The sequence below is a fragment of the Podarcis vaucheri genome (genome assembly GCF_965113315.1).
Source record: "Podarcis vaucheri genome assembly, chromosome: 4".
Lineage (NCBI taxonomy): Eukaryota > Metazoa > Chordata > Lepidosauria > Squamata > Lacertidae > Podarcis > Podarcis vaucheri.
In genome coordinates, this window is record NC_138762.1 from 35144113 (window position 1) to 35167439 (window position 23327).

General features: G+C 41.7%; 1 protein-coding gene and 1 long non-coding RNA gene across 3 annotated transcripts in view; one reads left to right on the forward strand and one right to left on the reverse strand.

The window, feature by feature from the left end:
- Positions 1-979: 979 nt before the first annotated feature.
- Positions 980-5459, reverse strand: LOC309531517. 2 transcript variants are annotated; one of them, XR_014219348.1, is made up of 4 exons: positions 5365-5459; positions 2825-2976; positions 1361-1445; positions 980-1255 (listed from the first exon to the last, which is right to left on the reverse strand). It is a non-coding gene; the product is annotated as an uncharacterized lncRNA (long non-coding RNA). The 2 variants fall into 2 exon arrangements; XR_014219349.1 differs by having other exon boundaries at positions 980-1445.
- The window catches only part of F5 (coagulation factor V), a gene marked incomplete at its 5' end in the record, with an annotated part of 36569 nt that continues 16231 nt past the window's right edge, over positions 2990-23327 (forward strand). The window contains 13 exons of the mRNA XM_082221087.1: positions 2990-3215; positions 7987-8109; positions 9441-9653; positions 10062-10205; positions 10311-10532; positions 12273-12438; positions 13105-13282; positions 13851-13953; positions 15208-15419; positions 17073-17223; positions 17955-18167; positions 18964-20938; positions 22332-22491. Of these exons, the coding sequence (XP_082077213.1) occupies positions 2990-3215; positions 7987-8109; positions 9441-9653; positions 10062-10205; positions 10311-10532; positions 12273-12438; positions 13105-13282; positions 13851-13953; positions 15208-15419; positions 17073-17223; positions 17955-18167; positions 18964-20938; positions 22332-22491 (4086 nt within the window). The remainder of the gene's footprint in view (positions 3216-7986; positions 8110-9440; positions 9654-10061; positions 10206-10310; positions 10533-12272; positions 12439-13104; positions 13283-13850; positions 13954-15207; positions 15420-17072; positions 17224-17954; positions 18168-18963; positions 20939-22331; positions 22492-23327) is intronic.

The following is a 23327-nucleotide window of genomic DNA, read 5'->3' on the forward strand; positions in this document are numbered from 1 at the left end:
ACTAAATGTGTGTAGCTTATTTGGGGGTGTAATGGGAAGGTGAGGTTTCCCCACCCCTGAAGAATGGGCTGCTAGCTTAACCAAGATAAATGTTAGTTTTAAGTTGCTTTCAATGGTGTGACTTCTAACTGCCGTGATTTTTGGATAGATTTTCTGCTAGTGTTACTCATTATTATTTTCATCTATCTATTGTTGGCTTTCAGCATTTTGCTGCTTATTCACTTTTTTACCACTTAGAATAATGAAGTTTGCTCACATGAGGCTTCTTTCTCTCTGATATACTAGTTTGTTAAGTGCAAGGAAGTTGTTTTCCATGCAAGCAAGAGAAAATTCAGATGTGCAGCTGTTGTTCTTCGACTTTGTGATGTATTTTCTTGTTTGGTTTTAAGTAGCTTTATGGTTTTGACTGTGTATGTTCATTATTTCTGTGTGCCATATCGGAAATACAGTACTACCTATTAAACAGGGAGAAAGAGAGGAGATGTGCAGGCCATCACGTCTGCAGTCCTATCTAATTTCAGCCTTAGACTGGTTTGCAATGCAAATATAAACCTGTGTGGATGAGAATGTCCATTTGATCACTTGCCCACGCTTAGATGCCAACAAGAGGAAAGAGAGAGCCTCAAGGGCACCTTTTAACTTTTTATGTAAAAATGTCACAAGACATTCCCAAACCTTGATTGAGAATAAGAAATGATGCTCTGCTAGCTTCTTAGGCAAGTGGAGATTTTTATTTTTATTTTTTTGTCCTGGCTTCCTTCATGGGTATATCCAGGATTTTTGTTAAGGGGGCGCAGGACTTGGTGGGGGGCAGGACTTTTATGGGGGGGTCAGAACTGATGTGATTGGTCAGTTAGTTAAGTATTTCTGTTGTTCTACTTGATGCAGGGTGGGCAGCTGCTGCCTCTGCCCCACCTTGGATAGGCCCATAGCCTCCTTAAAAATATTTGCAGCCTCACATTCCCAAATCTTTGTCTTGTTGGGTAAACCCACAGATCAGTCACTTACCTTTGTAACTTGCCTTTTGGACTAATGTCCTGAGCCAGAATGTCATACGCACTCAGATGCACCTATGGAACTCCCACACATTCTGGGCTCACTCTTGAATGACTAGTTGAAAAAATGCACTCAATAGTGTTGAATCTGTGAGGCAGGTTCTGCCATTGGCCACTGTGAGAACAGGACTAGATGGGTTGTTGGCATGGTCCAGTGGGGCTGTCTGCATGTTCTATCTTCTTTAAAAATCTCAGCTTTTCTTTCGAAACAGAGCAATGTTAAATCTGAGTGTGTTGTGGCAGCTTTTTACAAAGGCTCAGGAATTTGAGGGGTCTCAGTAAAGCTTCTAATGAAGCACATACACCTGCCTTCCTGATTTCCTCCTATTGATCCTCCACATATTCTTGCTTTTGTGTACATCTCTGAGGCTTATTCCATTCAAGCCAGCCCTAACACAGAGTTGGAATAGATTAGGATATAGTAAATTCTGAAAAATAACCTTATAGTTTATTTAGTGGTTTTATTGGCCACTCTTCAGTTAACAATAAACGAATAACTTCAAAATTGAAATAAAGCATAGCAAAACAATGTAGTGTAAAATTGGGCAACAGATATTGGTTATAATATAGTTATGGAAGCATGGGAATAATTATGGAATACAGATGCAGTCATACCTCGGGTTGCGAACATGATCCGTGCGGGAGGCATCTTTGCAACCTGCAGTGTTCACAGCCTGAAGCGCCATGTCTGTGCATGTGTGTGACGTGATTTGGCGCTTCTGCACATGCGCGTGATGTCATCCTGCGCTCATGCACCGAAACCCAGAAGGAACCCATTTGACGCGGTCCGCAACCTGAAAACACACAACCCGCAGCGTTCATAACCCGAGGTATGACTGTATAAAATTTACAGCATGCTATGGTTTAAGAGAAAACTGTATGAAAATGTTATATAGATGGTATCTAACACCAAGTAAACTGGCAAAAATGTATAAATAAAAAATGAATAAGTGTTCGAAATGTAAAGAGAAAGAAGGTACTTTCTATCATACGTGGTGGTCTTGCACTAAGGTTAAAGCTTACTGGGAAATGATATATAATGAATTGAAAACAATGTTTATAATAACATCCGTTAAAAAAACAACACCCGGAAGTTTCCTTCTGGGAATTATAGGGGTAGAACTACCAAAACAGTATAGAAATTTATTCATGTATACAACTATAGTGGCAAGAATGTTATTTGCACAAAAATGGAAAGAAGAAGTCCCGACGAAAGAAGATTTGATACAAAAACTCATGGACTATACAGAAATGGTGAAACTTACCAGAAAAATAAGAAATAAAGAAGACAAACTTTTTATAAAAAATGGAAATGGTTTATTGAATATGTACAAATAAATTGTAAACAGATATGGACACTGACAGGATTATTGTAATAACCTGCAGTTTCATAAGAGTTAATTTAGAATATGCAGCAAATGATAAATATAAATTTAAGGAACCACAGAAAGAGGAAGAAGGAAGTCGAGTTTTGAAATGTTAAAATGACTGTAAAGTTATTGAAATGTATATTACTGAAAACCACATTTTTCTTAATGTAGTGTAAAATGCCCATGTAAAACCTCTTCACACATTTTTAAAAGACCAGAGGAAGAAAAAAAAAGTGCTCACATGGTGCCAAAAAGAAAATGAGAATGGTGCCAGGCATACTTTTTGGGAGAAAAAATTCCAGAGATGGGGTGCCTTTACAAAACAACAACAACAATCTTTATTACGGTCCAGAGACCCAACAAAACATCACAAATCAATACAGAGTTCATACAGCCTACCTCCAGGTTAATCAAGCACTTTGTTTGGAATATAGGGCTCGTTTGTTCTTGCAACCACCGATGAAAACTTTGGCTTATCCTCAGATCGTATAAATCTTTCGCCTTTACAAAAAAGGCCCTGTCTCCTGTCTTTGTTTCAGCAGGTGGTTCTGCTGAGAATACAAAATGTGTTTGGTACACATGTTGATTTCTGCAACTGTGCTTAACTTGCATAATATATTTTACACCATAGAGTTCTTATACGTATCTTCCACACGGAAGCTATTTCCTGTGATAGTTTTAAGACTCTTCTATTTCAGATTACCAAAATCGGATCATCTATTTAAGAAAATTATCTACAGCGAGTATGAAGCAGATTTCAAAAAGGAAAAACCAAGAAATGCTCTATCAGGTAAACACGGCATGATTTTCAGATATTGCTGGTGAAATTTTCACAGCATGGTATAATCTCTCTGCTGTCACAAATCCAAATTAACAACATTTTAAGCCACTACAAGTTTATTTACCCATTTAGGCCACAATCCAATGGATGTTCCTGAGGTTAGAGGATAAAGTGGATTTCCCTCCTCGGCCTGCAGTAAGGCAGGTCTGCAGACAGAGGCGGGACATCCTATTTGCAGAGAAACCACTACTATTCTTGCCACTCAACCACTGGTACTCTGGTGGTGGGGTGGGTCAAGGGAGGTTTAGAAGCCAAAGTCCTCTTATTCCCTAGACATGGCCCCAAAACAGCGTGGGTGGGGAGAGTACATCTGCCCTGGAGTTGGCACACTGATCAGGGACAAATGGGGAGGTTAAAAAATAAAATAAAAGAGTAGCCCCAAAATGAATAACACAAAACCTAGAGAAACACCCTCCCACCTGGCCAACGTGAACCCAGTAGGACTTTGTTTTTGCTGCCTCTCCTCTTCCTTCCTATGGGTCTACTCTATCCTCTTTGAGTGCCTGACTCAGCGGCTTCTTATTTAGCTGGATGGAGAGAACGGCGGGGGGGGGGCCACATTATAGAAACGTCTGACTTTTGCCTGGCTGGAATGCAGCCCAGTGTTCAAGGCATGAGTCACATCTGCTATGACCCTTTTGCCCCTGTCCACACCCAATACTGGCATACGGCCCCTGGAAGCTTATCCATGAGGAATGTGGCCCTCAGCCTGAAAATACTCCACATTCTTTTTCTAAGTTTTAGAGGTAGGTGGATCCTGCTGCTCTTTCATATCCCTGGCCACCTGTTTGCAGAAGGCAGGTGAACAGGTAGCAACAGCAGTGAGAAGGAGCATGGCCAGGATACGGTCAGTAGTCATTTTTTCCAAATTACTCTGTTCTTCTCCTTGCACTGATAATTAGATAGTTTCCATTGTCCCATTAATGACCCCAGATACCAAAAATGCACTTGTGCAGAACAGCTAACTAGAAAGTGACTAATCATTTCAGTAACTAGTGTTGTATTGTTGACTCAAAATATACAAAGGACGCCTAGCTGTTGTTCCTTTCAATGTTATTTTGCACGTTGCCACAAAGACTGAGTTGTGGCTTCCTTCTTTCACTTCCACATTGTTCCAGAATTTCCTGCATGACACACAAAGTCTTCTACAAATTTTAATGATAAATAAGTACAGTGCTACCTCGGGTTACAGACGCTTCAGGTTACAGACTTCGCTTACCCAGAAATGGTACCTCGGGTTAAGAACTTTGCTTCAGGATGAGAGCAGAAATCGTGTGGTGGCGGCGCGGCGGCAGCAGGAGGCCCCATTAGCTAAAGTGGTACCTCAGGTTAAGAACAGTTTCAGGTTAAGAATGGACCTCCAGAATGAATTAAGTTCTTAACCCGAGGTACCACTGTATAGCAGAGTGGCTGGGTATTTGCTTCACCCCACTGAAACATATAGGAAAAAAGAATGAGTTTACAAGGTGGGTTTTGCATATCATTTCCCACGGAAACTACAGATTCATACAGTGCTGTTTCAGTGGGAGAAAGGGTCTTGCAAAACATGCCACCCTCTTGCATGCCAGTGTGCCTTCTCTTCCTAGCGGTTGGCCTGATATGATAAAACAGAACCAATGCCAACAGGCCATTATTGTAGTTTCTAACAATAAATAAGACAGTGTACACCCACCCATTTGCCTCTGCACATGTATGCTCCCACTGTTGGTGTGGGAAGCGGTGTACACACAGCATTAGTCAGAATCAATCTTTCCTGTATCTATTCAGTCATTTCTTATGAAATACTGTGTTTTGATGCTCCTCGCCCCCCAGTCTCAATCTAAATTGAGAAAAATAACAACCCAGCTGTGTGTCAAGTCAGTAATGTATACGGAGCCCGAATACAAAGTTTCTTACCACGCTGATGGAGTGGTCTAATATTGTTAGTTGCTTATACCTCTGTTTTGTATGCAATTTTCCTTGTTTTTAAGTGACTAGGTTTTTCGGGCATTCCTTCAATGTGTTGGTAGGGTGGGGTGGGGAGAATTGCACTGGAAGGCTCAGCTCCCTGCTTGGGCATACTGTATTAATTAGAACATGAACTCTTCAGATCACTCACCATAATAACATGTGATTACATATAATCATTTTTCAATGTCTTTATTTATTCATACTTTGATTAATTTCCTATTCATTAAATGTCTCCCAATATCTTCCTTCATCTACTTGCAAAACAATTCAAGATTAAGCACAATTGCCACGCCTAGCCGATTCTCTTTTCATGCATACAGCGGTCACCATGGATTCTACCAGTTTATTCTTTTAAGTGTTCCAGAACGAGTATCTGCTACATAAGCAGCAAATACTTGTTCTATACCAGAGCTTTCCAAACTGTGTCGCGGCACGTTAGTGTGTCAGCTGCAATGTGTAAGTGTGTCACACGAATGAATTAGTTTAACCTCCGGTTTGATAGTAAAACTGAATTACTGAGTCACGAAATGATGCAAAACTGAATTATTGTGTCGTGAAATGATTCATGTCTAAAAAGCGTGTCACCAACATGAACCGTTTGGAAAGCTCAGTTCTATACAGTGATACCTCGGGTTACAGATGCTTCAGGTTGCAGATGCTTCAGGTTACAGACTCCGCTAACCCAGAAATAGTACCTCAGGTTAAGAACTTTGCTTCAGGATGAGAACAAAAACTGCGCAGCGTTGGCAGTGGGAGGCCCCATTAGCTAAAGTGGTACCTCAGGTTAAGAACAGTTTCAGGTTAAGAACGGACCTCCAGAACGAATTAAGTTCTTTACCCGAGGTACCACTGTAAAGTAAAATTTAGGCACAGGCCTTTTAAGTTTAGCTAGGTGTAATCTGTATGGGTTGCTCGTGCGTAAGTTGCCGCCTCTCCAGGCTTTGTTGCCTTGCTAAACCTTTCAGTCTGGGCAGCCCTTCACTTCGTGGCTGCCTCAGTCGCTAGCAGAATCCGTCAGTGGGCGTTTCTTAAATCTTTTCCAACATAAAAGTTGTTTGACACCCAGTCTCCTCCTACTCTCTCTGTGCGGAAGTCTTCTGCGCAGGGTGGGCGTGGGTAGCGGAGGACCCGTGCTCTCCCCGCTGGTGTCCGGTGAAGAGTCCTGGAGCCCTCTCGACGATTCCCCCATCAACCCCTCTATATCCCTGGTGTTGCGCTGATTTGCTTCCCCATCTGCAGAGCTGCCTCTCTCCCTGCTGGGCCCTTCTCCAGCATCATTTGAGAGCCTTCCCTCCGCCTCTAGCTCCGATGTCAGTTCTCTGACACTAGGCCACAGGCTCAAAAGAAAATGGAATCATCAAAACCATGCCCTCCAACTTTTACTTACAAAATCTGGAGCCCCTCCACCATGCTGTGGCTGCATGCCCGCCACCTCCCTTGCCTGCCCAGGCTGCCTCGACCCTCTGCCACCACTGCCATACCTCCACCTGCACTGCTCATCCTCCCTGCCCTCTCGCTCTGCTCACCCTCCCCACCTGTGCCGCTCAAAAATGGCCCTAAAAGAGAGCAAAAACAGCAGAAATAGCGTCTAGCAATTCCACAAGCTTTTGCAAGCACAATCCTAGGAGCCCTTGCACTGACTGTTGAGGCCTGTGGAGAGTTGGAATTTGAGCAAGGAGGTTTGGAGGGAGCAATTGTGGTGGAGTTTGGTGGATTTTGGTTTTTGTTTTTAAGGGTTTCCCAATGGTTTCCAGAGGTTTAGATGGTGTTTGCAGGCTTTTTCAATGGTGTTCCCAACAGTGAAACGCCCATTGTTCTAGGTGCATTTCTGCGACAGTGAATTTCATTAGCGTGAGCAGTTTCTGAACTCTGGGCACAGTACTGCACCTAAGATTTCAGATTGAAACAGCAGAGGGGAAGGAAAGGAGGACCTTTTTCTGCCTCCCCACTTGCAGCCTTTCTCTGAAGACTGGAGAAGAGACCCTCTTAAGAATATTAGCGGGCTGGACAGGGGAAGGACCAGACCATGTGAAAAATGAACATAATATTTTAGGTGCGGTTCATTCATTTTTCAGCTTTGTATTCTTTTTATTAAAAAATCTGCACCTAGACTTTTCATTTTTGCACCCATAACCTAGGTTTAAGGTGCCATTTAGCTCCTAGCTTTCATATCTCAGTTTCTAACACTGGTTCCCAATACAGTGGTACCTCGGGTTACATACGCTTCAGGTTACATATGCTTCAGGTTACAGACTCCGCTAACCCAGAAATAGTGCTTCAGGTTAAGAACTTTGCTTCAGGATGAGAACAGAAATCGTGCTCCGACAGCGCGGCGGCAACAGAAGGCCCCATTAGCTAAAGTGGTGCTTCAGGTTAAGAAAAGTTTCAGGTTAAGTACAGACCTCTGGAACGAATTAAGTACTTAACCCAAGGTACCACTGTATAAGCAATTTCAATTAAATGTGCGGTGCCTTGGAATGAAACCCCCAGGAAGATGGGGAGTTGCCTGTATAAGCATAGCTATCATCTTCTTCTTACGTCACAAACAAGCATAAAACTCAATTGCTGTTCTGAATTTATTGGAGGAAGGTTGGTGTGTGTTAACAAATAATAACATTCCTGCCCTCCTGCCCTAAGGAATGATGGTGCATTCTAATAGCCACTTGTGTGTGCAAGTTTGTCTCTCAGTCACAACACAAGTCTCTTTTCCCATGTTGTGTATTTTAGGGATTTCTCTTTCTCTCTTTAAAAAATATTATCATTTTGGTAGGGCTTCTGGGGCCAACACTACGTGCTGAAGTGGGAGATACACTTGTCATTCATTTTAAGAACCTGGCTAATAAACCACTGAGTATTCACCCACAAGGCATAGCGTACAGCAAACATTCAGAAGGTAAGTGCTGGTAATGTGACTGTGTTGTCAGATATCCCGGTGACGATCCTTTCATATTCCTGGCTTCGTCGGCCATCAGGACCACCCAACCAGAGCTCCCATTAGTGGAAATATGACTGTAATGGAAAACGTAAAAGACACACCAGTCAGGAAGCTAGACGTTATTATTTCTTTTAAACAAGAGCAAATCCATAACAAGAAGCTTCAGCCTGTCCATTCAGATATAATGAAGTCAAATGCCACCTAGTGACTAAACTATATAACAACATCAGAAAAGCTAAGGTCTGCCTCAGATTTTGATCAGATCCCCAGCTCTTAGAAGGAAAAGTAAAAGTGGATATACTTTAACCTGGCTTAGGGGTAAACTGCAAGTGCAAGAAATACCAACATTTTAAACAATGAGATATATTTTGTTGGGCTTCATGCAGCTTTTCCTGATGAGGAATGTTAGATTTGTGCCCTCCTGTATTTTGTACTAGGCATCAGCCAGTGACGGACACAAGTTGTTGTTTGAATTGCAAGGGATAATGATACCAAATTGGTGTACCTGACCCCCAGAAATATATTGCCATGCCTTTAATACTTAAATAGCGGCATATTAAATAGAACTAATTCTTCTAGAGTGAGCTGAGAAGGAATATCCATATGCCATTTGCATAAGTAAATGGAAATATGTTCTTCCAAGTAATTTCTGCAAAAGAGCCCTTGATATACAATGGTAGAGGAGAATGGTAAACTGAAACAAATTGGCAAGTTTCAGTTTGCACAGCAATAGCAAATAGTGCCAGGCCCCTGTAGAGCTTGTCCCCAAATGACTGGGAAGCACGGGGTGTTCTTGGTATGACAGCCAAGTCCAGCCGGCCTCTGGCACCCCTCCCCTTCCAGCTGGCTTAGCCCTCCAAGGCCCAGGGCAAGTGTACCCAGCTGCACCTCCCCTGCCCCCACCGTGTGTGCACGGGCCTATGTAGGGCTATCTGGGAATAAGTACCTGTTCTCCTGTACCGTATGTGCATGTACAGTCCCCAGGTAGGGCTGTATAAGAAAGGTGGATAGATTGGAGGAACCTGTGACCCTCCAGATTGTATTGGACTGCAACTCCCATCACTCCCAGCTCGCATGGCCCATGGGCAGGGAGTGATGGAAATTATAGTTTAACGGCATCTGAAAAGACACAGGTTCTCCATGCCTGGTATAAAGAGGACATTAGACTCAGCGTGTATATGGATAGGTGGGTGCATGTACATTTATTTATTCACTGCTTCATAAGGGCACTGTTGGTATGATTATGTATGAGTAACACATGGCGAATCCTTGCTTCCCTGCCACTGAAGGTTCCTCATATTCCGACAAGACATTGCCTGTCGAAAAACTGGATGATGCTGTGCCTCCTGGAAAAAGTTATAAATACATGTGGAAGGCCTCTGCAGGAACTGGACCACGGGAGGGTGATCCTCCTTGCCTCACCTATGCCTACTACTCACATGAAAACATGGTGCAAGACTTCAATTCTGGCCTTATTGGTGCCTTGCTGATATGTAAAAACGGTAATAAAACATTTAGGTTGAAGAAACCAGCAAGTGTTTGTTGGGGGTTATCTGTAATGTCCCTTCTTCCCACACATGCATCCCTGTTTATCATCTGCCTCAGCTCCTTGGCCTTTGACAAACTAGGCCCTTTTGACAGGAATAATTTATCTTCTAGCAGGCCCAACTCTTCAAGACTGGGGGGCTCAGTCCTGTCCCCTCATACTTTGGTGGGGCTGAAGTGTCCTCAGCCCCATAGAGTTGATGCCTATGCCGGGAGAGAAACCCTAGAGAGCTGCTGCCAATCAGTGTCAACAGTAATGAACTTGATGGACAGCTTCCTAGGGGTCCTTCATTATCTATGTCTTACTTGATAAAACACTTTGTCCCCCCCGCCCCGATGTCTGTGACAGCCTCTTCTTCTTCTAGGAAGCCTGCATGAAAATGGAACACAGAAATTTTTTGACAGGGAATATGTGCTGACGTTTGCTGTGTTCGATGAAAGCAAAAGCTGGCAAAAAGGATCTTCCCTCATGTACACCATTAATGGCTACGCTAATGGAACACTGCCAGGTACTGTATATCCTGTTAACCTAGATGGATTTGCTTGACTGACTGCCATTACGGTACAGGGATTTTGAAACAAAAGTTTCCAACTGCTGTTCTTTTGCGTTTCAGATGTACAAGCCTGTGCTTACCATCGCATTAGTTGGCATTTGATAGGGATGAGTTCTGCACCTGAGATCTTCTCGGTCCATTTCAATGGGCAAACCTTGGAGCAAAACCACTATAAAATGTCAACGATCAACCTTGTCGCAGGAGCATCAGCAACAGCAAATATGTCTGTGAGCAAGACAGGAAAGTGGCTCATATCGTCCCTTGTTGGAAAGCATCTAGAAGGCAAGGAGATCTTTCTTCAGCAGGCATTGGTGCAACTGCAGCCTTCATTACCTTCACTCATATAGCAGTTGTACAAAACATGCAAAATCATCTTAACTATGGCAGCACATGTGGTGATGGGAGTGGGGTGGGGGCTAGGAAAACAATCTGGCATAAATTAGAACTGCGGTTTGCATACATTGACTACAGAATAACAAGACACCTGCAACTACAACTGTATTTTGTTAGCGGGGGGTAGTGGCAGTATGCTCAAAGCATGAAGTGTCCTTTGTCCACAATTGGCTCACCACTGAAATACAAGGTGAGTCCTTTAAAAGAGGCCCTGTGGATACAGGGCACACATGTTCCATAGGGCCTCTTTTAAAAGACTCACCCTGTACATGCAGTGATTTTCAGTGGCCACCGCCATCTGTCCAGATAGTCACGTGATTCGCTTTAAACCTTTGGATGTGTTGTTAGTTAAGCTGACCCTTCATACTAACTAACTAACTAACTAACTAACTAAATAAATAAATAAATAAATAAGAAGACAATACAAATGTCTTTTGTTTCATTGGTTAAGTACAAAGGCCTATGGATAAGTCTAAACCTTTATCAGTTTAGTCACTAGATTAATAAAGCAAAGTTTTACTAGATTAGCCAGTGGGAGCTGCTTTTGACTCATGAGGAAACATTTAGGTTGGTGAAGTTGTGAGCCAAGAGCAACTTCTTTATTTGTTGCAACCAATTTGGTTCTGATGTGTCTGTAATAGGAAATGAAAAAATAAAATATTAAGAGACTTCTTTTTTCTTTTAACAATAAGTGGTAGTTTTTGTTTCTTAAAGTTATCTTCTGCTGTCTTCAGTGTCTCAACAGTGCATTTACATTGAGATTATCATAATATGCTCATTTATGTACATTTAGTTGATTAAAACCTATATTAAGCCAGTGAAAATGCTTTGTTTTGTTATCTTAGTTGTTACTAACTATGCAGAACTATCACTTGTAAAGACATACTCTCAAAATAATTTTTGCACCTGTACAGCTATTACTAGGAAGAAGCTGCATGGATTTATTTAGCATCCTGGAGAAAACCCAAGCCTGTCCCTATGAAGACATTGTTTAATTTTGTTAAAAGTATGGCATTGTGAATCTCTGTCACACTCCAAAACAAACAAGGCAGTATTGAATTGTGCCGTTCCTTGAATGGAAAGAGTCTTCCCATTTGCAGAAGAGGTTTTGATCTAGTGGAGTCCTCTGCTAAAGGAAGAAGAGGGGAGGCAATGTCCACAGATTCCCCCCTTCCCATGCAACCTCCCATGCCACCTCCCACACTGTTCTACTGTTCTGGAAAATCCCCCAACCTGTTCTGGGGAAGGTGGGGCCCCAGAAGGGAGAAGGAATTGATGAAAATCTCACCCTGCCTTCTGTTAGTGCAGGGTAACCAGTGTATCATATACCCATGGATGCAAGGGCACAAATGGATTCCACATACTGCTGTGTGTTTCAAGATGCATTAACATGGCTTTGTTATTTATACCTTAAGCGAGTAATGAATGGCTCATAGATTCTTTTTGTTGGCTAAAGTGGTGGAGATTTTGATCGCAGCAGGAGACAAATGTACATCTTTCAGAGGTCTCTAGTAAAATACATATATAATAAAATCTTGAACTTCCACCTGGTTTGGCTGAAGAGAAACAAGAAGATCCCTTGGGCATGCACGTTCTTTTACAACTAACAGTCATGATCTGTCTTTCCAGCTGGAATGCATGGTTACCTCAACATAGAAGACTGTGGAAATCCAGACACTTTAACGAGACAATTATCCTATAAAGAAATGCGGATGATTAAGGACTGGGACTTTTACATCGCTGCTGAAGAAGTAATCTGGGATTATGCCCCGGAAATTCCTGACAGTGTTGATAGGTAACATGATAGAATATGTTGGTTAAGGGGTGTGTATAGACTGGATAAGGTTCTCAATTCTTAGGCTCCATCCACACTAAACATTTAAAATAGTCTCACACCACTTTAAACAATCCTGGCTTCTCTCAAAGAATACTCTGAATTGATCCCCTGAAATTAAGGAACATGACCAAGGCTGCATTCACATGACAATTTATTCTGTTCTCCTTATGTTTCACTGACTGTTAATTGCTGCATTGTGCCTGAGCTTTCACAGGATATAAAAGCCATTTCCAGAAATATAGCAGAATATACAGCAAGTTCAGCACTCATTTTGGTGTTATTTGCAAAAAGATTTATTTCTGGAAGTAATACTGAAATGGTGCTAACCATATATCCAGAGGTGGTTTTTATGTTATTTGAAAGCTCAAATATAATGTGAAAATAGCAGTTTGGTAACACGTGCAGAAGAACTCTTTCATTACTCTATTTATTCCTGCCTTTTTACTGGGGTTTCTTTGGGTTGCTACAATGCATATAATCATTTGTGTTAATGTAGATTTTTCTAAATAAACATTTCCACCCACATAGATGTACTCTCAAAAGAAATAGATGTCTATCTCCCCATTTACAGATCTTCTTTCTTTTCTTTCTTTTCTTTTCCCAATTATTTTCCCAATTTTAAAGGAAATATAAAACTCAGTATCTGGAAGCATTTTCCAATCACATTGGCAAGAAGTATAAAAAGGCCATATTCAGACGATATAAAGATGCCAGCTTCACCAAACGCATAGACAATCCAAGGGCCAAACAACATGGAATTCTGGGGCCTCTTATCAGCGCTGAGGTCAGAGATAACATAAAGGTAAGTACTGAACAACAGGTATAAGGACAGAATCTAAAATTTCATTTTATTTAGTTCACGCATAGGACTTTCGCTATATGCATTTTGACTATCCAAAATTTAACATCTGTATTTATATTGAGTTGCATCCAACTGAAGCTAATTGTACTCGGGTCCTGTTGAAATCTATGGGTCTTAACTTAGTCATGACCAACTTTTCACAATGATTTCAGTGGAGCTTAAGTGCCACTAATTTAGGCTGGACCCAACCCACTGTCTCTCCTATGCAGTGCTGTGTTGATGACAACCCTATGCATAAAACATGTTCCTCCGTGAGTCTTATTAACCAAATATTTTATCCTGCACATACAGTTGCTTCTAGAAATTATTTATTAGTTGCATTCCTCCAATTGGTTTTATGGTTATCCTGTAGATCCCTCTGGGTATAGTTAGTAGAAGAGTACCTTTTTATTTAAAAAAACACCCTAATATTATTATTGCTTCAGCTTCTACTACTATTACTGCAAACGTCTTGTATAAAGCATTATTGCCATACTGAACACATATTCTCTACCTACATTTTAAACAGATTGTATTCAAAAACATGGCCAGCCGACCCTACAGTATTTATGTGCATGGAGTTACGCTTTCAAAGGCTGCTGAAGGAGTTGTTTATCCTTCTGGTGCCAAAGGTTGGTTATTCATTACTTCTGCCTAGATTTCCTCCTATCTTTCTTATGGTGGCATATATATATATATATATATATATATAAAATATATATATATATACACACACACTGTATGTATATATATGAAATTGCTTCCCTAGCAGTTCAGTCGATAGAGGTGTCCAGTTGTCATTTTCAAAAAGTTTTTTTAAAAAATATTTTTTAAAAGGTCATTCCTTTTTAAAGAGCTTCAGAGCTAACTGTAAAGTCAGTATCATCCAAGGTAAAGGTAAAGGGACCCCTGACCATTAGGTCCAGTTGTGGCTGACTCTGGGGTTGCGGCGCTCATCTCACTTTATTGGCCAAGGGAGCCGGCATACAGCTTCCAGGTCATGTGGCCAGCATCACTAAGCCGCTTCTGGTGAACCAGAGCAGTGCACGGAAATGCCATTTACCTTCCCGCCTGAGTGGTACCTATTTATCTACTTGCACTGTGTGCTTCCGAACTGCTAGGTTGGCAGAAGCAGGGACCGAGCAACGGGAGTTCACCCCGTCGCGGGGAATTGAACCACCGACCTTCTGATCGGCAAGCCCTAGGCTCTGTGGTTTAACCCACAGCGGCACCCACATCCAAGGGTACTTTGAATAGGAATAGAAAGCTGAAGAAATTAACTGTCTAATTAAGGACAGAGCTGGCCCCATCATGACACAGAGGGAAGTGGCCGCCTCATATGACAGATGCTGCGGTGGGGCAGTGGCAGCAACCTCCTGGCCATTCTTCCCTGGCCCCACACCCCTCTGCCAACTGGACTTCTGAGATGCCCCGGCTAGCTCTTTTCTGTTATAAGAAGTGAGCTTGTAGGTGTTAAGGGTTGTTGTGCTCAGAGATCCTGCTTGAAGGCTTCCCATGGGCTTCTGGTTGGCCACTGTGAGAACAGGACGCTAGATGAGATCCAGTAGGCTCTTCTTATGGGTGGAGATTCCATGATTAAGGAAGTGATGTAAGCACAATAGTCCAATGGGAGAGGCATAGGAGAGAGATCCTGGTGGTTTCCACTCTGCTTCTTTCTCCTTCTGCATGTCAGAATAAAAGTCACACAATATGTGAAATCACACCTTACTCCAGAAAAAGCGATGTGTTTCAGCTGTAGCAGGAAAGAGCACAGAACCCGAGTGTCTGAAAGGGGTCTGCAGGCAGTGTTTACACACTGTACATGGTAACTGCCATTTGCTTCTGCTCTTATCCTCTTACTCCATTTGTGTCCTTATTCCATCCAGAGAACAGCACTGAAGGTAAACTAGTCCAACCAGGGGAAATTTACACATATCGTTGGACTGTACTCGACACAGATGAACCCACAAGCAAAGATCCTCAGTGTCTCACCAGATTTTATCATAGTGCTGTTGATATAACAAGGGATATCGCCTCAGGACTTATTGGACCACTTCTGGTTTGCAAACGCAAGGCACTCGACGTGAAGGGAACACAGGTAAGGTACTGTCAAATATTGCAAACTGAGAGAGAAAAGATGGCGGCCGTAACGCTGCTATCTCAAGGTTCTGAGGCAGTGTGCCTCCAAGGGCTCACCCACACTTTGCTTGTTCTGTTTCTGGAAAGCCTGGTTCTGAGAGGTTTTCTGGTTGTCCCTGACTTGGGTGTGAGTGGGAAACAGGATTTTGAACCAGATAGTTTTATCCAGCAGAGCTGCTCTTAGGCTCTTGGGGCCAGACAAGTTGTGAATGCATATTTTAGTCATGTAAACAGCACCCATGAAGAAGCATGAGCAGCCACAGGACCGTGCTGGGGGTGTATGGAGATGGAACAAAATCCCCTCTCCAAGCTACTATTTGCATTTCAAAGAAGTCTCATGCAAAATACCTGGACGAAAACATTTTTGCCTGGCATTGGAATGAATGTTTTGGTGCCACATTACCTCTTATGGACCAGGGCATTAGATATATGGATTGCCATAGATTAGAAGACTCCCTCGTTGCAACCAGCCTTATTTCATATGGTGGAGGAATCCAGAAGAAGGTCTCAGATGATGACTGTAGTGCTTGGGCAGAGTTGTGTAATACTTTTTTTATAGATAAACACCAACCCTTGGATTGTGCCTGGAAAAAGATTGGTTGGTAGCCAGTATGGTTCTTTAAATACTACCAAGATGCATCCTGCATAACCAGATCCATTTAGCACAAAACTTAGCCCAGTGGCCTGCTTACTAGCAGAGGTTTCAAAGGTTATAAGGGCATAGATAACAGTGGCCAGGCTACCTAGAAAGGTGCCGTAACTTGAGCTAATGAAAGGCACTTTATGCCATAGAAACCACTGAATCCAGCAGAACTCTCAAACAATGAACCTGGATCTTCAAGCGGAATTTGACCCCATTCAGACCAGGTTGAACCCTACCTCCCTGGTTGGATGAACAATTTATCTGGAATGAGTTTTAGTTTATTTGTGCTCTACCACTCCATTACTGAACCCAAATACTGGTTTCATTGAATCTGATCAATAGTCAAAGTAGGGCTGAGTGTCTTATAGCGAAGGGGAGAAATTGATTAAGTTTGCATTTTAATGGGAAACTATAAAGTTTGCCCTTCCTGAATCAATACATGAAATGAAACACAGCTCTTCTTCAAAATTTGCACTTCTTCAAATTATGCCATGCAGCTCTCCAGCCAAAAAAGGGGTACAAAAATGTATATATTAGTGAAAACAATGCTAAAATGCATTCTGTTACACTTGGAAAAATACTTATGCTAGGCTAAATTCCATACAAATGTGCATATTAGGAGAAATGTGCACACAATGCCTATGAATTTTCATGCAAATATATTCAGAAATGGGACAGGTGAGAAACTGGGAGAAATAAAAATTGACTGATTAATTCATCTCTTATTTTATGAATATACACTGATAACATCTGCCTCTCTGAATGACTTGTCTAAGCAACTTAATGTAGATATTAAATAGTACAGGAGACCATGCCACTGGATTGATCATCCAGGTAGGAAAGGAATCAGCATAATTGTCTAGAATTCCTAAACAGCCTGCCCAGGTTTGAGATTCATTGTTTTATAAGTCAGAATGGAGTGCAGAGGGTATGCGATTGGAAATGATGGCATGTCTTAATGCTTTCCAGAATAAGGCTGACGACGAGCAGCAATCCCTCTTTGCCGTCTTTGATGAAAACAAGAGCTGGTATTTGGAGGACAATATCAAGAGATTCTGCAGCAATCCCTCCACTGTTAAGAGAGATGACCCCAGGTTTTACAAGTCCAATGTCATGCACAGTGAGTAGAAACCTGACCCATCATTTCACTAAGCCTTCAGTAGTGTGAAATAAAATTATGTGGGTGTTTTTTTGTTTTGTTTTTAATGGAAGAATAGCATGCTGTTTCCATAATGCTTGACTGTTTGATGGCATTCACTACACTACACCAATACAATGCTACAAGTTACATAGAAATAAAGTGGTAAACTAAGGTGGCAAAATTCAACATTGTACCACTTGAGAAGAGGGATCATATTGTTTTGAGCTTGTCATCGGATTGCTTTGATCAAATGTCTGGGGCAGGGCCAGCCCGGGACTTTCTGCCACACTCTGCAGCCTCTGTCACATGCAGTTCTATTTTTTAAAAAACTATGTTAATTATAAATGTTTACACTACAAATGAGCAATCATATTTTTGAATGCTCGCCCTGTGTAAAAAAAAAAAAAAAGCTCCCTGCATGAAGTAACTTAGCCCAAGTTAATATAATCTTCCCCTTGATGAGTTAGTTATTAGATGCAGGGAGCTTTTTTATGCCTGAGAACATTAAACAAAATACAATTTAATGATAAGATCTTCCCATGCAGTCAAAAGTGGTAGAGCCCAAATTTCTGCTATGTCATTATGTGTAACATGTTCCTACAGGTGTCTGTTTCATTCCTGTTATAATGTCCATCGGATCTGGAAATTTGATATGCTCCTGGTAAAGTTATATATTCTTTGTTATATTGTTGTTGTCGTTTTTATTTTAGCTATCAATGGCTATGCATCTGATAGAACAGATATCCTTGGATTTTGTCAGGCTAATATTATTAAATGGCACCTCACCAGTGTTGGCACACAGGATGAGATAGTGCCGGTGCATCTTTCTGGCCATACTTTCCTGAACAGAGGAAAACATCAAGATATCTTGCATCTTTTCCCAATGAGTGGTGAATCGGCTACAGTGACCATGGACAACGTCGGTTAGTAGCGACCTATAAATCCTGTTCTTACAGTGGCCAATTAGATGCCCATGGGAGGTTCGCAAACAGAAGCGCTGAGCACAGCAGCACTCTCCCCTCCTGCCGTTTCCAGGAATTCATATTATTCAGATTGTTTCCCTTTTCTTTAGAGTGATAGTCTCCTTTCCCCAAGAGTGGCATTCTCCCTGACATTAGTGGAGCTATTGGGAGTGGAACAAAACCACAAAACCCCCCAAAGGCCTCATCCACCCACCTTTCTGCCTTTCTCAGATTTTCCAGGTCAGCCACCTTGGCCTCAAAGGAACAAAATTGTTCCCAGAGAGCCAGGAGCTCATTGGACCAAGGACACCTCCACCCCTGCTGACTTTCTACCTGCCTAACTGTTTTGTGGTTTACTGAGTTACTTTATTAGAAACTTACATTTTGTTTGGGTCAAGGAGACGAGGGTCAGCGCAGTGTGCCCTGGGTTTCTCACTTTGTTGCTGAACTCGCTTAACTGTTGTGACACAAAGCCTTGATGCTTTATCATATAGGCCTCTCTGTAGCTCAGGAGTTGTAATCCAATAAAATTTGGAGGTCCGCAGGTTCCTCATCCCTGTCTTGGTGGGAGACAACATATTGCAAAAAATAAAATAATTTGTAATAGAGTTCTCTGGTTCTGCAATATTGTAATGAGATTAAGGTTTGGTGTGAATCCTTTACCACCATTTGTGAGCCACAGAATTTACATTCAGGTGTCCGAGAAAGGCAAACTGTACAAGTAGTATGAATAATGCACATTATTCTGAATTTGCAGGAACCTGGCTTTTATCATCATGGGGTTCCCATGAGATGAGCAATGGAATGAGACTTAGGTTTAGAGATGCCACTTGTGATGATGTTGATTACACAGAAAGTTATGATGACGCTTCAGATTATGCACTGGTCACATTTTCATCTGAGAAGAGTGACACAGCAGCACTAAAGGAGGAGAAAGCGGACAGAAGCATGATAAATGAAAATGTCCTTGATAACTATGAGGATCAAACTGAAGATGACTTAGAACAAGATATGTATGCTTCGATGCTCGGACTTCGATCACATCGTAATGGATCGATTGCTGAAGAAGAAGAAGAAAAGCTGAATATCACTGCTCTTGCCATACAAGAAGAAATTGACAGCACCCGCAATAAGACTGATGGTAATGTAACTGTGAACTCACATCTGGTGTTCACAAATAACAGTGATACTTTACATGGTGATAAAGTGTTGGAAAGTCCAAGCAGTGCTTCGAATACAGCTGCACTTGACTCCCTCCATCCTAATTACACATCTTTGGCAAACGATACTTTGATTGCAAATGTTGCTGCAGTGGTTAGAAACTGGTCCTCTGAACAAGGCAAAAGTAACCGTACTTCACATGGTGATGATGTGCTGAAAAGTCCAAGTACTGCTCCAAATACAGCTGCACTTGACTCTCTCCATCCTAATTACACGTCTTTGGCAAAAGACACGTTAATTGCAGATATGACTGCAGTGGTTAGAAACCTGTCAGCTGAACAAGGAAAAAGTAACCCTACTTCGCATGGACCTTCTACAGAGAAGGAGCAAGAAGATAACGAAGGTGAAAAGGATACACGGCATGAAAAGAGGGAAAGGCAAGGTCTAACAGAGGCAGTATTATTTGCCCTTAAAGAGATGTATGCCCTGCTGTTTCATGTACAACAAAAAAGAAATCTTTCTGCTTTAGACAACACCACTTCAGATATTCCATTTCTTCCCATTCCCAGTGCAGAAACTGCTTCCAGCTTAGATGCCAGTCACCTTTCACATTATCTTTATGATTATGAGGATGAAGAGGAAGCAAATACTGAGTTTTCCTTGCTTTCAACAAATTTACCTTTGGCTATAGCAGAGACAGTGGAAAACAATGGTTCTGAACAAGAGTTGTTGGAAGATCAACAATATGATGATTTGACTTCTGATGGTATGTTAGACAGCTTTGCTTCTACTCCCATCCCAAAGCCCACAGAGAATTTGAAGGACTCACCTCAGCAGAGGCCAAAGTGTCCTCCCAAAAAGACGGCTTCTGAATGGAATATTGTTTCTGAGAAGGTGATTTATGATACAGAAGCAGATCTCACCAAACCTGTTGACAATAAACTACAGAACAGCTCCAGAAATGTCACCTTGTATCCAGAAAATACCATGTTCCCTAGCAAGAGAAAGCAGGAGACATACAAAGCTGGCTCCCAGCTTGAGTTAGGCCAACTAGAAATGAATAACAAGCAGGAAGCCCTGAATGAAAAGAGAAAGGTGAATTGTACCATCAGTACACCTGGAACTTTCCAGAAGGTTCGGCGAAAGAAAAGAAAGCCAAGAGTCTTAGCACCGAGAACTTCCAAACCTCTACTGTCACCTAGAGGATTTGGCAGCAACCAAGCCTCCATTGAACGCAACCATACCATGCTGCCAAATGAGGTATATGATACTTCAACACCAAAAGAGGATAAACCAGAGGTCAAATTAGGTTTTATAGGCGACGATGGGGAATATATGGAATATGACATAGACAACACAATCTATGACGACAGCAGCAGTGGCTCTTATGAATATGAGACAGTACACTATCACGATCCATATATAAGAGACCCCCGACTTGACAGTTATACAGCACGTAACCCAGATGACATAGCTAAGCGTTACCTCCGGACTATGAACAATGCAAACATAAGAAGATACTACATTGCAACCGAAGAGGTTCTCTGGGATTATGCGGGACCAAGAAAAAGGTTTGGATGAATTATTTCTCTCTGACCCAATTCCATCTTGCTGGCTTTAGTGCAACGCGCTAAGCAGTGCAATCCTATACATGTCTACTCAGATGCAAATCCCCCCTCGGTAATTGTGTTTAGAATTGCAGCTTAAAACCTTTTAGAATATGTCAGTCTTTATTAATCAGCTGTTTTTATTTATTTTAAATAAATAAATAATGCCATTTGTTTCTGGGCAAATGGTTGCCCAAAGTGGCTTACAATATAAAGCAACAAATGATAAAAAGAACAAAAAATAATATAACCATAAAGCAACAACTCATCAACAGTCCACACACACTCCATCAGGACTGATCGATTTTGGGTACTTCTTGATCATCAGAACCAGGTGGTTAAGCCCACAAATCTAGGAAACTATTCTTTTTTAATTTATTCATTAGGGGATAATGGGTTGTACCACTTTGTCATGCGCAGAGTTCCGCTCATGCAAGGGGACTTTCCCTTCTTGCTCCCTATACGTCCTCAAAATCTGTTCAGGATGGTCCTTCAACCCTCTAGAGCAGATTTTGAGGGTGCATGAGGGGCTGCAGGGAGAGGAGGGGAAAGATTCATTGCACAAGCAGAAGTATGCTGCAGAAGCAGAACAGCAGCGCTGGGCACAACCCAGTCTCTTTATTTTCTTTCTTTAAAGCACAGGATACCTCTGTGGGGCTGTTTCAGGAAGTAGACTGAGTGCCTCTAAGCAGACAAGCAATTGCAACCATGTTTGCTTAGTTATATTAAATCAGTTAATGTTTAATATTTTTATCCCACTCTGCTGTTTGTAGAACATTTCACATCCCAAATGTACAATGCAGTTAAAAACAAAAATGTCATGTCAGTTAGGAAAAATGTTCATGTGAGCCATGCCATCTTAAAAAACACACCAAAAAACAGCAATCAAGTTAAAAACAACAGCAGTAGTCATTCAAAGAAAAATGATTTTTAGTTTCTGCCTACAACGGCAACAAATAAGGAGTTGGGTAAATCTCATCCTGTTTATACAGAAGGGCCCTGTGAGCTACAATTCTCAAAGTTCCCTAGGAATAGCAATTGACTGTTAAACCAATCTGACAATTATAGCTCTGTGAGAGGAATATGTTCGCCTAACAATGCTCAGCATTCTTAACAAACTACAGTTCCCACGATTCTTTGGGGGAAGCCATGACTCTTTAAAGTGGTGTGACATACCTTTAAATGTACAGAGCCGATTGGACCAGAGTCACAGAGCCAAAATAGATGCCCTTTTGCTTTGATTCTGCAGTATTCACCATTTCTCAGTCTCCAAGTGCTTACTGATATTAAAAATTTGCCCACAAAAAAGTTATTGTTTATTTACAGTCTCTTCATCTCATTCCTTCCATGTCCTCAGTACAGTGAAAAGTGGCTCAGCCAGGACAGGGTACAAAAAAGTGATTTTCCGAAGTTATCAAGACGATACTTTTAGGACACCTGAAGCTGCAGGCGAATATGAGGAACACCTTGGCATCCTGGGTCCTGTCATTAGAGCTGAGGTGGATGATGTCATCCAAGTAAGTTCATGTTCCCAGTCTTTGAATAATTGGGGGGCATTCCCCCCCCTTTTTAATAACTTCAAAATAAAAAAATGGTGTGTTAAAATAAATAAATAAATTCCCTAAAAGACCATGTGTCTTTTTGTGGCTGAGTTCAGGAATGGGCATTGCTAATGAAAATAGAAGCATAAATGTATATAACAAATCTGAATCCTTTTGAAGGCAGCCTGAACAATACTCGGCAATGTGCTCTGAATGCAACAATATTGCATGAACTTCTTATAGCATATCTGTGATATGCCTCCCAGATTTTGTTTGACTTCCATCAGCCCCAGTCAGTATGGCCAATAGTCAGGGATGAATGGCTTTTGGAGTCTAGCCGTATCTGGAGAACCACAGGTTTCTTGCCCCTGCTGTTAGTCCATTTACATGTATAACTCATAAGGGTTTATTAGTCTTCTGTCTCCTATGAGATTTTCCACTGCAGAAAGCAAAGGCGAAATGAGTTTCCTTTCCTTCTCATTACCCCCAGCTCTTGAAAGTATAAAACGTGGTTGAAGGAAACTTCCACCGACAGCAATGAAATGCATGCACTACAAACTGACCTGCAACAAAATGTGGCAGTGTAATGTGTTCCTTTTCAGTGCCCGTGTATTTGTTTATTTTAGATCTATGCTGTCATTTTAAAATCAAAACCGATAGCAAAATGATTCAAATCAGACAGCCATGTCTTCTTTCAGGGTTCCATTCTCTCCTCCCAGTTTTCCATTTCCCTCCAACAGACACTTAGCATTCAATGGCTACTGAGCATGTCCAATCCTCATTGGACTGGTGGCCTTTTTTGGGGTGGGGGA